We start from the raw sequence: 16,540 nt of genomic DNA on the forward strand, positions 1-16,540 counted from the left end.
AGACATGTTCTGAGTGTGTTTGCAGAGGGGAAAGGCAACAAGTCCAAATTGTGCCAGAGCTTTCCTAGCCTCTGCCATGTCCCGCTTGCCAATGCCCCACTGGCAACAGCCCACATGTCTGAGCCCAGAGCCAGAGTGGGAGGGCAGCACAAGGTCACAGGGCAAACCTTTGCAAACCTGGCGAAACTTCACCCCGATCCACCAACTGACTGAAAGGGATGTGAGCCGGTTTTCTGCATAGCACTGAGAGCACTTACTGTCCCCTCCCCACTCACTGCAGCCCAATGTCCCCTAAGGGTGTCTCCTGGTCTGGCCCCCCACTCACTTACTGAGCAGAACTCTCTCACTTTTGCTTGAGTTCCCTGGTTTCCATAGCATCCCATTCCTTCTGCCTGGCTCTTCTTCCTCGGCCTGACCCCTGCAGACTGACAGCTGTCGGTTGCTACTCCATTTCCTTCTCGGCCTCTCAGCTCTGGGCCCCGCAGCACACAGCCTGCCCCGTCTCCGCCCTGTACTTTCTCTACCATCTGTTGTACAGTTTGGGGATGGTGCCCTGGGATCTCACAATGGGGACAAGATATCTACAAACAAGGTTAAGTCCCTCTGATCCTAAGAAAAACACTTTTTCCTTGACCTTATGAGTCCCTTTTTAACTTTCCTTTTTCCTAAAAAGGCTTTGGATGTGTGAGCCACAGCCAGTGCCTTATTGCTGACCACCATTTACTCCCTGGTTCTCTACTAGCTGAGTTTTTCTCCATTTTTCTTGCCCTAAAAACTACTCTTTAAAAAGTCAGCACAGTTACTGTGTTTCCTCAAAAATAAGACCTAGCTGGACCATCAGCTCTAATGAATCTTTTGGAGCAAAAATTAATATAAGACCCAGTAAGACCAGGTATGATATGATATGATATGATATGATATGATATGATATGATATGATATAATATAATATAATATAATATAATATAATATAATATACCGGGTCTTATATAATATAATATAAGACCAGGTCTTATATTAATTTTTGCTCCAAAAGGCACATTAGAGCTGATTGTCTGGCTAGGTCTTATTTTCGGGGAAACAGTGTAGGAACCTCATATACATTATTTTAATTAATCTTCAAAAAACCCACAAAAACCCTGTGAGACAGGTACGAAATGCAGAAATCAAAGCCTGGCCTAGTTAAGTCATTTATGATGTTCCTCAGGGCCACATGCTATCCAGAATGGCCTGTAGGCCCATCTGACTGCACAGCCTAAGTTTTCAGCCCTTATCCTAAGCCTGAATGCACTGCCAGAGTGTGTTAGAGTGAGAACCCCCCGAACCCTGGCCACGCAAAGGGTGGTGCATTAGTTTCCCAGGGCTGCCATTGCAAAGTGTCTCAAACTGAGGGCTCAAACAACAGACGAGTGTCTCACAGTCTGGAGGCTAGGAGTGGGAGATCAAGGCCATGCTCCGTTTGAAGACAATAGGGAAGGCTCTGCTCTGGGCCTGTCTCCTGGCTTCTGGTAGCCTAGCTCCAGTCTCAACATGGCATTCTCCGTGTGTGCGTGTGTGTGTCCGGGTTTCCCACTTGTATAGGGACATGAGTCATATTGGCTTACCTATACCCTAATGACCTCATCTTAGCCAATTACGTCGGAACTGACTTTATTTCCAAATAAGGTCACGTTCTGAGAAACAGAGGTTTAGGACACCAACATATGAATTTGGGGGGACACAATTCAACCAATAACAGGTGGTTCATGGACAGCCCATAAGCAGGCAGCATAGATGTCACCCAGAAGCCTCTCACCAGAAGGGCTGAACCAGAATTTGCATTTTAACAAGATGCTCAGGTGATTCCAACACACATGAAAGCATGAAAACCGCCAGTCTACATGTCTACAGCGCTTTCTGGAAGGAAGTACGACAACACAGAGCAAGGTTCTCAGGATGATCATAACTCTTGAATTTCACTTAGGATAGAAATAATTTTAGAGATGGGCAAAAATCAGTGCATATGAAGATGTTTGTTCAGGCTATTCCATAGAAATAAAACATTTTTTATGCAGTAAACAGTAAACAGCCAGAAAACTTTTATATTTCAGGTGACTTACAAGTTCAAAATGCTCTTGTGGGAGATGGTTTTTGAAATCTCAACAACTGACTTACAAATTTCTGGAACAACACTTATTTGTAAGTTAGGGGTTTGTAGCAAAGGACTTGTTGGAAGTAAAGCACTAACTAAGAAATGATAATTTTGTGTAGTGTGATAATGGCATTATAATTATGTAAGAAACTGTCCCCCTTTTTTGAGAGAATATTGAATTATTTAGGAGTGAAATGGCATGATAACTGGGATTTGTGTTTTAAAAATCCAGCAAAATGAAAATAAATGAAATGAGTGTAGCAAAATGGTGATGGTTGTTGAAGCTAGGTGATGTGTGCAGTTTATAACAAAATCATTTATTATTATTTAATGGGCTCTTTTGAATGGAAGGTTGTGTGGTTTAGTGTGGGACTGGTGATAGGAAATCATCGCTTTGATTCAAAATTAAAGTTGCAGTTCACACACACACTATTTAGCCTCATGCCACCCTCCCTTCCTGCTTATTGTTGTGGGATTGTTGTGGTTCTAAGAGAGCTTCCGTTTTTGGCACTTTCTGGATTTTTATAGTAGTAGCAATGTTTTCTCGACGGAGCAAGGGCTGTGGTTTCTAAGTGATGACCTACGTGAGTCTTCACAAGACAGGCCTTAGGAGAAAAAAATCTGCTAGGACAACTATTTACTCCAAAATTGACACATGGAATTATTTAATGTCTCTTTTTTAAAGCATCCATGGACCGTAAGTTAAAGCCTTATCAATTTACCTTTCACTGAGATGTACTCAGTGGACTGTACATTTTAAGAAAACCATTTCCTCAAAGTGTACATCAACAAAACAAAATTTCAGAGATCACCCTGCCTCCAAGCTCCTTTTTTCCCTGAAATCCCTTCCCTACTTGCAGGCAGTTTATCACAAGCACAAAGAGGACCTTGTCACAGACGGGTGTCCTCCTTCCGGATGGTTTCTAAACTCCTGCGTGAGCTGCCTAAATTCTGTTCATCACTTCAGCTTCCTTCTTACCACTCCCTGCTCCCAAATTTCTTCTCTGGTCATAGTAAAGTCAAAAGCTTAAGAGAAAGGGTTTATTGAGCCACATGCTGCCCAGAGAAAGACCAGGTCCTGGGGCACGACGCCTAAACCACCAGCAGCAGGGCTAGGTAGATAAGACAAACATGTCCGCAGTCCTGGAGTTGATAGGGCTCTTTTATGCATCAAGTTTGGGGAAGAAAAATGAAAGTTGTTTTCAAAGAATTGACACAGGCTACAGATAAAGGGGGTGGGAGACAGTGAGGGTGGGACCAGTTCTGAGGTAGGTGCAGAGTCTAAGGGAGAAGAAGGGTTAGTTCCTTTGGGTTGCTGTGGGCAACGGTCTAGAACGTTCATGTATAAGCAAGATCCAGGCTTCTGGTGGTTGGTGGCCCCAGGCTATTCTTTCTAGATATTTATGGAAATAGCCATCTGGAAATTAATTCAAAGTTCCAGCATGCACTCAGGAATGTAAGCAGTCTTTTGTTAGTTTGTCCTGAGTTATTAACTGATTAACCTCTCTTGACCCTTCCTTCCACACTCCGGCTTGCTAGAATTTAATTTAGGACATCTCAGAGTTTTCTCCTTGTCCTGGTTCTCAGCTGCCTCCCAAAATAGCAGCAGTAGCACCAACACCACCTCCCATCCCTGCACCCCTAAGTCCGTCCTCTCCACCCCTACTCAGGCTGTCCCCTGGTCCAGGATGCCCCTCCTTGGTCCTTCAACAATGCTCACAGGTGACACCTCTTCCAGGTTGACTTTTCCAAGCACCCTCCCTACGTGGAGAACCTTGGGTCTCTGTCATGAATAAAACCTAAAGAATTAAAACAAGTTAATTATATTTAGAGAGAATTTCAAATCCAGTCATATTTGCTTCACTTAGTGAGACTTTATCATAAAGCCAAAGACACAGTTTTGTTTTCCTGCGACTTCCTAAGTGAAGGCTTCATCGTTGCCCTGTGAAGACAGAGTTGCTGTGTTCTCTGAGGTCACCGGTACCCCCAGCTCTTAGTGATGTGGAGGGCACACAGTGTGTGTGCTGGGGTGTGGGGAGACACTGTCACAGGTGTCTCAGCTCTGAGCCCCACTGTAAAATGGCAGGCACCCAATCCAAGCCCCTCCGTGCACTGGCAGGTTTGGGGTGCTTCATGCATTTTCCTCCAAGGCTCTTACAGTCCCTCAGGCCTTTGGCTTTATTCTTTTGCCGTGCTCCAGGGTGGTGTCCCCTGATTCTGTGGGGCGAGGCCGGTGTGACTTGGAGTTGCCACCTGGGTTACACTCCTCCTCTTATGACCAAGAGAATCACTTGGAAGGGGCAGTAGCTGCCCTCCCCATGGCTGGGAGGGCTGTTTCCCAGCAGAGTCACAGTTGTTATCAAATGTGAGTTCTTCCTATTTCTGACAGACCCCTGAATGTGGCACTAATTTCATTTAACTGACTTCCAACTTTCTCAAGTTCTTGGAACATCCACCCTTCGGCACTTGGGTAAGAAAATGATACAAAGTACACCCACAACATTGGGCTCAAAATTACCCTTCTCTGCCCACAACCAAGCAAGGTCATTGGGTAGACCTTGAGCACCCCTGACTCTACCCTAGCAGCCTCAGTTTCCCAGGGACTCTGCATATGCTCCCTCCTCCCTTGCTCCCAACCCTCATGAGCTATTGTCTCTTGAGTATTCTCTCTTCTAGAAATTTTACCGTGCCCTTGTTCAGAGAGAAGCCCTAGAGGACACTCCAGGATGTACATATGCCACAGTTCCAGCATTAGGGTGGCAGCTCTGCCCCCACCTAGGCTGGCCCCCCAGCATGGTAATACAGACACGATAAATTCCAAGGGGAATCCAGGCCTCAGCCCTGCCTGTGTCGCTCCCACCTACGCCCGCAGCCAGCCTTCCATAAATACGTGTTAAATTGGTGACTAAAAAATGAATGGGTGAGATGCTCACCCAGGTGGTGTAGTGAACATCGAATATTAGCATCACCCTCCCTAAGAAGCAGCAGGCAGTTTCTTGGACATGTGCTTCTGGAGAATAAGAGGTGGCCATGAGCGCGGGCAGGGTGCAATGAGGCCGTGGGGACGGGGGAGCTGAATTCTTTCTGGGTGGGGGGCCAAGCAGTGAGTCAGGGGAGAGCGTCTAGTAAATATGTGTAAAGGAGCAAGGATTCCTGAGAAATTGCTCATATTTTTTTAGCCACAGAGAGCAAATCCCCCAAATAACAGCATATATTCACATATGTTTATAACGTGCCTGGCAGGGCTCTGAGCCCTTCCCATACATGAACCCATTTAATTCTCACAACAGTTCTCTGTTGTTAGCCCAGCTACGAAATTAAATAACTGCCCTGGGTCGTGCAGCAAGAAATGGTGCACTGGGATTTGACCCTGTGCGAGCTGGCTGCAGAGATCCATGCGCTTAACCAGAGTGGCATGGATTTGAAACGCAGGCCTTATAGTTGTAAAATACACGGCCAGAACCGTGGGGCTGATGTCTGATCCAGATGTGCTGGTAAAGCACAGCATTTTCTCAGTGCTATTAAAATCTGCTATTAAGGCCACGTGATGTGTGAGTGAGTGAGTGTGTGTGTGTGTGTGTGTATATGTGTATTTAGTTTTTCTTTATATATCTTTTTCAGGTCAGACTGAACGCTGTTTGACATAATTTAACTTCCAGGAACCTGCTTTTACACATCTGTGAACTAACAGAGCGTCTTTTTCTCCCTTTCCAGAACTTGCCCTCAAGAGTCGCCAGTGCTCCAAACCTGGTAAGAACGGCATGCCGGCCCCCCTCCCTCTCCGACCCGCTTCTCACTCTGTCAGTCCTACTTAGGTTCTCAGACTGACAGCTTCATGCCTTTGACTTTCAACATGGGCCTTCTATCAGGCCCTTTGGGTGACATCTTCCTTTTCGAAGTTAAGCCTCCTCTTACCATAATTTTAGGCCGTAAATGAAATTTATTAATCTGCAGTATTGCCACTACATATTCTGCTATTGTGGCCCATCCATTTGTAGGCAAATTTGGGAACCAATGGAAAACCAGACATGAGATGCTGACACTTTTAAGATTTTTTGTGTGATAAAAACCTGGAAGTCTTTTGAGATTTTGTTTGTTTGTTTGCTTTATTGGATGAATATAAGCTTAGAGTTTAACACATTTTAGTATACTTATGTCCTCTGATAAATTAAATTGTATTATCAACCACTTTACAGATGTAAGATCAAAATGTCTTTTCCGATGGACAGAGAGAAATGTCGCAAAAGATCAAAACTTAGTGTGTTTTATAATGTTTTTAATATTTATGATGGAGAATACTGACGCATCCCTGACTGGGGTGGATTTCAATGGACATATTATTAAAATTTGGGTGATACTCAGGGAAGGCGAGTGTGTTTCTAAAGAAGCAGAAGGAGCCTGGAAGTTATGTGATTTTTATTTACTCGTATGAAAAACAGTATGTAGTTTTATAGTATACTGTATAATCACTACAAATTTGATACAATTACTATTTCTACATGTTTTCTGTTTTGTTTTACTTGTTGGTAAACTCATTACTAAAAATTCCTTTATGGGTGGCCAGTTAGCTCAGTTGGTTAGAACGTGGTGCTAATAACACCAAGGTTACCAGTTCTATCCCCATATGAGCCACTGTGAGCTGTGCCCTCCTTAGAATAAATAAATAAATAAATATAAATAAAGTGAACTACCAGGCTATCATTCTCATTAGAAAAACAAAGGGAGTAACTTAAAAAAAGTTTCTTTTATCTAACAATAATTTATGTATATTTTAGAACATTTTTTTAATGTTGTATGCTCAATGGGTATCAAACTTATCAAATGGCATATTTTCTTTTTTCTTAGAATGGATTTCTTTATGATTAGAATCCATATCGTTGATGAAAATGTTCCTCTGAGTTGTAAAAATACAACTATAGGACTGTTCTCAAAAATGATGTTTGGAAACAACTGTTGGAATCCTAGGCAGCTTGAGAGGTTCCATGCAACAAACAATGGGAATCCAAGGGGAAGGAGACATTCCGTATATAGGAAAAGATTCTACTAAATAGACTTTTTATTTTTGTAAAGGAGGTGGCGTTAACAACCACGGGTGTAGATTTCAGTGTTGTCTCTCTTTTTCTCTCTGGAGCCAGCGAGGACTGGTAGAGGCTAAGATCACCACCGCACACCCCCACGCCCATTCTCCCTGGAGTCCTTCCATAGAGTCTTCTGGACAGCTGGAGCTCTTTGTCCCTTGTCAGAATTCAGACACTTGACCTTTATTGAAGCGGAAACCCTCACTGTGCGCTGGGCTGACTCCAGCTGCTCCCTTGGGAAGCCCACCTCAGAGCACAGAGACCCACCAACAGCCAGAACTTGACCTTCTTTGGACAGCTTTCCCTGTGGGATGGAAACCCCCGACCATAGGCATGGTGACTGAGGAATTTGGACTTCATTAAGAGCTATATTTTTGGGTTTAATGTTTTGGAATTTTCCTTAGTACCTTGTTTTAAATTGTTCCATTTCAAACTTGAGCATTGATTGTATAGTTAGAATGCTTGAGCTTTTAACTTATCTTTGATTGATACTGTTCCAAATTATGAAAAAGTAAAAATATAGTGTTATATATTGTCACAGAGTTCCCAGATATATTCACTGTCATACTCTGAAAAAAATATATGTGACTTTCTGAAAACTTGCTTTTTAACCTGAATCAAAATGTCTTATTAGCATTTAAATTAAAATATAGTAATATTTTTTAAAAATAGGTTCCTCAATAGTCATTTGAGATGGAAACCATTGACCCAAATTTCAAATAACTGTTTATATTTATTCTTGGCATAAAAGTGACACTTTCATGCCAAATAAAATTTCCCACTCAGTGGTAATTGACTTATAACCTCAAAACTAAAATTGAGTGCTATTTCTAAAATAAATTGAAATTCTGGCTTACCTGTTAACTCTCAAGCTCAATTTCCCTCAGAGGCCATGAGAGGGAGCTGTTGAATCTTAAACTAAATGCATTTCAATTTCAACAAACCTTTGGGTCAACTTTTCAGATACTCTGGCCTATAAAATGTAATGCAATGTGAGAAGCAGTAGCATAGTATTTATACCTATTCAAATGAAAAGTTATTCATATAATTAAGAGATACTTGCAGTGAAATTCAGTGAATTTTTTGAGTGCACATTATTTACAAGGCACTTTCTTCTAAAAGGGGATATAAAGATAAATAACTCATGTGGTTTGTAAACAGGTATGTATGTATGTCTGTGTGTACGCACATTTGCATTACAGAGTAGAACATGATACATCAGAACCACAGGAAAGAAACAAAATACTATGGAGTTGCAAACGAGAGAGACGGCATTGGGAAAGGCAGGATGGAGGAGGTAGCATTTAAGAATGGACATGGAGGACTTCTGACAGTGTGACAAATGGAGATGGGGAAATTCTCTACCGGTACGTGCAGAGTATTTCCCCATCTCCATTTGGAGACCCATGAAGAATCCGGTTTACTTGTTATCGGTTACGTAAAGGTTACTGAGAGAATATCAGGCGGAACAGGCTGGTGGTGTTGCCTTGGGATCCTGCATAAATGCTGAAGGACTTACTTATTTGCACCTAATTGCTTTGAAGTTCAAATGATGACCAAGTGACTCTTTCGCCTGCAGAAGTGAGTGGGAAACCCATCCTCTACTCACTCTGGTTTCCTCTATGACCTCTGATAGTTAGGATAGCCCCAAAGTAGTGTTTAGGCCCGTGGGGCTAGATTTAGATGAAATGCTAGTGTTCACGTTATTAATTAGGCATTATTCACCAAATACCTATAGAGTACATACTAGGCACGAGTTCTTAGAAAATCTTAATGTTTCTTTTTTGGGGAGGTTTTAAGTGCATTTACCATTTTTATTTCACTATGCAGAAGCATACATTTGCCATGGGCTGTGCAGAAAATCTTTATGTTTCTTAATCACAGAATTCAGAACCTGATAAAGCATTTGTAACATTTTCAAAAATGGTAGAAAGTGGTCTTCTCTTTAAAATGATTCATAGTTAGATGATTTTATTATGTTTAGTAAGACAGAAATGACTCTTTCTTAGAGTACCTTTCTTAGAGTATCCAAACTAAGAAAAAAAAATTTTGAGCTAAAACAAAATAGAAACTACTACAGGAAGGCAGGAAGGGGGGATGAATTTAGCTCCAAATCCATCTTAAATCCATGGCAAGGCAGGCAGCACTGTGGCCTGTGTTGTTTTCTGCAGACTCAGAAGTTTTCCTGGAATTAAACTCAAGCAAAAATTTATAGTGTAGGCTCTTATATAAGAGGAAGGCCGAATAACGTGCTGGACAGTAATTTTAACTGTTATTTTTAAAAACACATGGAGGTTGTTCAAATATATTTGGATCCTCTATAAAGGTAAATATTAAATTAAGATACTGCCCGGGAAATGATTTCTCTGGAGGGTAGAGATGACAGGATCCTGATACTTTGCTTTTTGATAGCTAATTTAGAGAGAAAATTCAAGAATAATGACGAATGTTTTGTAGTATAATAGGTGGAATGCCACCCCTCCCTCCCCCACCTCCATGTCCGTTTGCCTGGCCCTGTGAATATATTACTTTATATGGCAAAAAGGAATTAAGGGTGCTTACCAGCTGATCGTAAAACAAGGAGATGATCCTGGATTATCCAGTGGGCTCAGTGGAATCACGAGGGTCCTTAATGGTGGGACTGGAGGCGGTAGAGTAGATCAGAGTGACTCTATGTGAGGACTTGATCTGATGCTGCTGGGCTGGGAGCCCAGGAATGTGGGAAAGACAAGGAAATGGATTCTCCCTGGAGCCTGCGGAAAGGAATGCAGCCCTCCTGACACCTTGATTTTACCCAGTAAGACCCCTCTTGGACTTTTAACCTGCAGAACTATAGGTAACGGATCTGTGTTTGCAAGCCACTGTGTGTGGTAATTTGTTACAGTAGCATTAGGAAACTATGTAGACCCTCTCTAATAGCTCAGTCAGTTCCCAATAGAAGCCTCTGGTGCCCGTAATGTATACCAACATTGGTATATGTGCGCTGTGAGCTTCAGTCACCAGAATTGAGGGGATCAAATCTGCCAGTGTGCTGGGGAGGTCTGTCAGTCATGTGCCATGGAAGTTCATGAATCAGAGTTGAGTTCTGCTTCAGAGCAATCCTTTGCAACACACACTTATGGAAGGGGGGGGCTACGGGAGAGTGACGAGCGAGACCTTGGACTGGAGCCCATCCAGGTATCTGTAATTTGATGACCCACTTGTTGCCCTAAGATTTTTCAAACTGTAGGACTTTGAATAAAAGATGATGTATAGAGATTGCCAGGCCTTGGTAGGTCCTTAGCTATGGATTGAGTGAATGAATGGATGGATGAATAAATGAGGAGAACGAAGGGATAAAGACGAATCATGCTGAGGGCCAAAGAAGCACCCTTTGGGTTGTGGCAGTGACAGGACCAGCCACATGCCAATAGGTGAGGAGGGTCCTATCTGGAACGTCTCAGCGACCCAATGTCCCTTAGTCCCATGCCACTAGAGACCTTCTGGTGACTTCATGGTACTGGACCCCCAGAACAGCAGACACAGCGACTGTTATTCCTGTTACTAGATATTGAATGCCTCCTAGGCACCACATACTCATTTATTTTTAAACATTTTTCATGTTTTTATAAATGTTTGGTAGCACAAAAGAATATGTATTGTGTGTGTTATGAAGCATAATAACGTGAACATCTGCCCCCCATACATCTTAAGAAATAGAACATTATAAATATCTGAAGTTCCCTGCATGTTATTTCATGATTGCACACTCCGTCATCTCTCAAAAGGTTGTCACTATCCTGAATATTGTTTTCCATTTCCTTGCTTTTTTTTATTGTTTTACCACAAATGTATATGTCCCTAAGTAATACATTTTTTAAAATTTTGGTTGTTCTTAAAATATTTATTAAAAAGGTATCAGGGTATGTGCATTCTCCTTCTGATTGCTTTTAATTAACCGTACTGATGCTTGAGGTTATAACACACCAGTTTTTGCCACGCTAAAGTATCTCACTGTACTTATATCCCAGACTGTATGTATGTTCTTCTATGGATGAGTTAGTTCCAGTCTTAATTATTGCAGACCTGCTTCTCTGAGCATTCTGTACACATCTCCCGGGATCCCCGGATGAATTTGTTTAGGGCATACATGTAGGAGTTGCTGGATCATAGTGGAGCTGTATGTTTAGCTTTAAAAATATCACTCTAAACTCTTTCCCAAAGTGTTTGTAACCAATTTATATTTAAAACCAGTGATAGATACAACTTTCCTTTGCTTTAAATTCTTACCAAAATTTGACAGTCTCAGTTTTCAAATTTCTGCAATTTGGTAGATATAAAACGGTATCTGATTCTGATTCGAGTTTTCCTTTTTGTAAATTCTAATGAAGTTGAGCATCTTTTCATGTACTTATTAGCCATTCATGTTTCTTTTTAATAAAATATCTGATAATATAGTATTTTGTCCTTTTGAAGAAATTGGCTTGCTTGTTGTTTATATATTTTGGGTACTAATTCTTTGTTGCTTATATAGGTTCCAAATATCTTCTCCCAGTGTGTGACTTAGTAACATTTCACCTGTTTTGATGGTATCTTGATGAGCAAACGTTCTTAATATAGTCAATCTTCACTTTTATGACTAATGCTTCTTGTGAGTTAAGAAACCTTTCCCAAAGCTGTATAGGCTCCTATATATTCTTCTAAAAGTCTGACATTCTGTGTCCTTCACGTTAAGGGCACATGAATTAGTATTTGTTTTTGCTGTAGGCGGGGGAGGGAGGTATGAGGCAAAGTCGACATCCTCTCCTATCTTCCAGGCCTGTTTCAATATTAGTTATTTACACTTTTTCTGTTCTCTGATCTAGTTTGGGTAAGATGGAATTATTGGATCCTTTATGTTTGGTAAAGTCGTTTATAAAACTATGTGTAGGGGGGACCGGATGGCTCAGTTGGTTAGAGCGCGAGCTCTCAACAACAAGGTTGCCTGTTCAATTCCCTCCATGGGATGGTGGGCTGTGCCCCCTGCAACTAAGACTGAAAACGGGGACTGGACTTGGAGCTGAGCTGCACCCTCCACAACTAGTAGATTGAAGGGAAACGACTTGGAGCTGATGGGCCCTGGAGAAACACACTGTCCCCCAATATTCCCCAATAAAATTTATAAAAATAAAAAAAAAAGATGAATAAGGCAATGACCCGCCCTTGAGGGACTGATAAACTCAGGTCTACTCTCTTCCTTGAGCAATGTTCAGTCAACACTTAAAAATTCTTTTTTACGTCCACGTGCAATGTTCTTCAGTTAATTCTAGACCTGAGGAAATTGACTTCAGATACCTGATGAGACTTCCGGATTTCTCAGGTATTCTCAGTACTGTCTTTACAAACTATCTCTTCAGGTAGGTTGCTTCTTTGGGGCACTCTTCTCCATTTTTAGGTAATTCTTCACCCACAGTTGTCCTCTGTGCTCTGAGCACTCAGGGCGTGGCTATTTCCTAACAATTACTCATATAGCACTAGCAGGAAGTGGAATGCTGTTGGAATCAGTCCATCTGTGCATCTGGCAGAGATTTCCCAGGGAGCGATTGCAAATATCTTGGGTCTCCTTTTGTGTTTGTTCACAGGGGCGGCTGACTGTGAGGAAAGGCTGTTTGCTTATTTCTGCAGTAATGGCAAGTACGGAGGCCTTGGGTTGCAAATAAGACATTCGAGTTTCCAGAACATGGGAAAATCTAGTTCATGAGTAGAATAACTGCAAAATCACTTTACACTTGAGAGTTAAGTTTGCCTCAAAATGTAACCAAACTTGTAAATAGGAGTAAACCTAAATGCATTCACACATCAAGGTGGCCCTGCCCTAGAGAGAGGATCACCGTACTTCAGGGTTCGATTTTCAGCCTTCTAATTTAGAGGGGTTGAGTCAGTGGGTCTGAGACCTAATCTTTGTTTTTTTCTGAATCACCCAAACTGGGAATACTGGAGCATTTAGGATAGTCCTGGCCAGGGAGTGTTTGGCTCATTTATTTGTTTGACTCCGTTTGAGTAGGTTGGAAAGGTTGGCTTAAGGCAATGCTTTCAGTGGGGAGAAAGAAGAAATTTACATTTTTATCTAGATAAATAAGATATCAATTAAACTTTTGAAAGTTATTTAACTCTTGGGGGCCTGCAGCAAGCCCTTCGGCATTAGGTAATGAATGGAAGACCCCTGGACCCCGGGTTGATTGTACCGTTTGGGAACAAGACTACTCACCTACCCTCTATACTGTGTGAAGCCGCCAAATTGAACTAAACTGCTCAGAAAGTAGAATTTCAAACATCTAATAAAAATGAAAGTCAAAAGCTGAAAGGCATGTTAGAAGCAGCTCCTTCATGTTTGTTTTTCGATTGGACCAGAAAGGTACATGGGGTTTCACTCTCTTATTATTGATGACCAGATCCTCACAGAGATAAACTCGTTTTCATTAATGAATATGCTAATTTGATCTATGTACAGAAGTCTTTCTGGCATCTTCCTCAGCCCAAAGTGTTCTGCTAGCCTCCTACTTTCAACCTAGATTGGAAATTGACTATTGTAATTAACCGTGACATGAAAGAAGGGAGTAAGGAGAAACTGGACCCAAAGCAGATGTTTCTGGCTTCAGTTTCCTGGGGCTTATTAGGCTCTGGGTACCTGGCCCAGCCTTCAGTGGGAGCCAGCACAGGACTGAGGAGCTGTGGAAGCTCTGCAGTGCCCTTGGGCTCACGCCGAGTGGAGTGAAGCTGTGTAGGATATTGCTTCTTGTGTCGATGGAGAAAATCTCCTTTGCCCTGGCTGCATTTCCACCCATCACGTAACATGGCAGGTAAGTCCTACAGTGCAACCAGTGTGATCACCTTTGGAAATGAGAGCCAGCAGAAATGTGTTAAGGTGAAATCAGGAGACTTGGGTAACTGTAGTTATTGGAGCCACTGCTTTACTTTTCTTATTTATCAAGACTAGTCTTTTCAGTGAACAGAAAGAAAGCAGGCCATCGGGAGTTTGCTGGAGCAAGTCCTTACGTATGGTAGAGGGAGCACTTGGTCTGCACTACGATTCTGAGAATTGCACACTATTCCTTTCATTTTTGTGGATGAGCTTTCACTATGTAATTAAGAGTCCTAGGAAGTGGCTTCTCCCACTCGCAGAGAAATTCCTTTAAGGAATCATGAGACTATCAACATTCAGCAGCTGTTTAAAAGACTGTACATTTCTGTAATGATGCTGGGAAATTCTTGGACTTACAGTCTTGGGCAAGAAAGGAGCTTGAGTGGGAAAATTAAATAGTATAAAATCTAAATTTCAAACCCAGGGGAACCTCTTTATTTAATCTATTAATCTGCTCCTCTTAACATAGTTATTGCCAAGTGGCAGAGTTTAATGGGAAAAAAAGAAAGCGAATAGCCTTTCTGCTTCTGGTCATATATAACACAGGAGACCAGATTCTCTCTAAAATTGGTTGGATTCAGTCATTTCATGCCAAATGCTTGCTGCAGAATCGGTAGCCCCCATTGTTGGTCAGTGTCCACTGAACTCTGATAGATCTTGAGAAAGTGATTTGGAATGCTGGTCTGCTTTTCCATCAATTCAAGCACTCGCTCCCTAAATGATATTCTTACGCCACTTGGTTTAGCTTTGGCCATGGAGACTTGGGACAGCGTGGTCCAGACCTTCAAGGCCCAGCATCCTGGGCACACAGCCTAACTTAGAAGAAATAAGAAGCAGACATGAGGGAAAACATGCCAGAGAAACAAGACTAATGGATGTGTGTCACTGAGTTATATTTAGTTCACATAATGTAGGGGTTGTCAAACTTGTTGGTTACAGGACCCCTATTGGCTCATAAAAATTGAGAAACTGAGGATCAGAAAGAGCTTTTACAATGGGCTAGATGACTAATATTTACAATACTAAACAATAATATCGAGAAGTTTTAAAAATGCTTATTTCTAGTACAGTATAATCCCTTTACATAAATAACATATACTTATGAAAACAAGTATATTTTCTAAAACAAACAAACAAAAATACATATGTAAGAAGAGTGACAGTGTTTTGAAATTTTGCAAATCTCTTTAGTGTCTGGCTTAATAGAAGACAGCTGGATTCTTATTTCTGATTTTGCATTTAATCTGAATCTGTTGCAATATGTTGTCTTGGCTGAAGTGAGGAAATCTGGCCTCACATAGATATGTAAGTGGACAAAGGAGGAGTGTTTAAACAGCTCTTTCAGATAGTGATGGGTTTGAGTTTCTTGACAGGCCTGGTTTCTTAAAGGTGAGTTGCAGTGTGGAATCTGAAGCCATATCAGTTTTAGATTCATTCGGTTACATTAAAATCCATGGTTCTATTTTGTACTCTCAATAGTGTTTCACCCATGCATGATTTGGTAACATCATGCATTTAGGCTTGAAAAATATTGGTTCACTGAATTATGCAGATCTTCCAAATGTTGACACATTTCATTATTATACAATATCAGAAAAACACATCTGTTAATAACACCAATCTCGTTAGAAAAGTCTTGAGATATTGGGAAGCTATCAAGTTCATGGTGACGGATACTAGTTTTCAATAATCTAACTTTTGCTTGAACCTTGAATTTTACTCTTGGCAACAAATACCTTCTATTGTTTTTCTTTCTGTGATAGGATTTTCGAGAAAATATCTAACAAACACCCAAATCTGAATAACCATAGTGTACCTGTCAGTCATTCTTTCAAGTGAAAATCGTGTACTATGGGAACAAAAGGCTTGCAAATCAACTATAGCACAAGTGCAGTCAAAGGTTGAGATTTATAGTTTTACTACATAGAATGGGCATTCTTAAGTGAAACTGGCTATTGTTTTGTTGTTTATTTGTTTTTGTAAGTACAAATACAGGGCAATGATGAATTTAATAGGACTGTTAGTACAGTTGGGGGCCCTGTCTCAGGCCAAGGGCCCAGCAAGTTTTCCCACCATTGCTTTTGCAACATCAGTACATTGGTGTCAACACAGTAAAAGTCAAATGACATCTCAGTATTTTATTACAGAAATAATTTTGATATCTAGAATCACTTGAAAGGATCTTGGGATTCTTTGGGTTCATAGACCCCACATGACTACCACTGATTTAAAGCATCTCAATTCTTGATCCTTTGGAACCACACAAATGTTCCCATTTTGTCTGTGGAAGACTTAAATTACATTGCTAATCATTGCCATCAAAGCAAATTGAATTGGACTCTTGAACTTCCTGCCCATTTTGAGCTTAGCCCAGCTCTGGTTTTCTACTGGTCAGACTCAAATACTATACTTTTTTGTAGAAAATGGTTGGCTCCCCTGAATGAAGTATCGC

The 16,540-nt window shown here is 41.3% G+C and overlaps 1 protein-coding gene across 2 annotated transcripts in view; it reads left to right on the forward strand.

Moving 5' to 3' along the window:
- SPATA13 (spermatogenesis associated 13) overlaps positions 1 to 16,540 on the forward strand; it is a 321,686-nt gene that overhangs the window by 36,681 nt on the left and 268,465 nt on the right. For both annotated transcript variants that reach the window (XM_088793451.1, XM_088793454.1), the window contains exon 2: positions 5,845 to 5,880. In XM_088793451.1, coding sequence (XP_088649577.1) covers positions 5,845 to 5,880 — 36 coding nt within the window. The remainder of the gene's footprint in view (positions 1 to 5,844; positions 5,881 to 16,540) is intronic.

Source organism: Rhinolophus sinicus, chromosome 16 (genome assembly GCF_057876585.1).
Source record: "Rhinolophus sinicus isolate RSI-liver-muscle chromosome 16, RSI-T2T, whole genome shotgun sequence".
Lineage (NCBI taxonomy): Eukaryota > Metazoa > Chordata > Mammalia > Chiroptera > Rhinolophidae > Rhinolophus > Rhinolophus sinicus.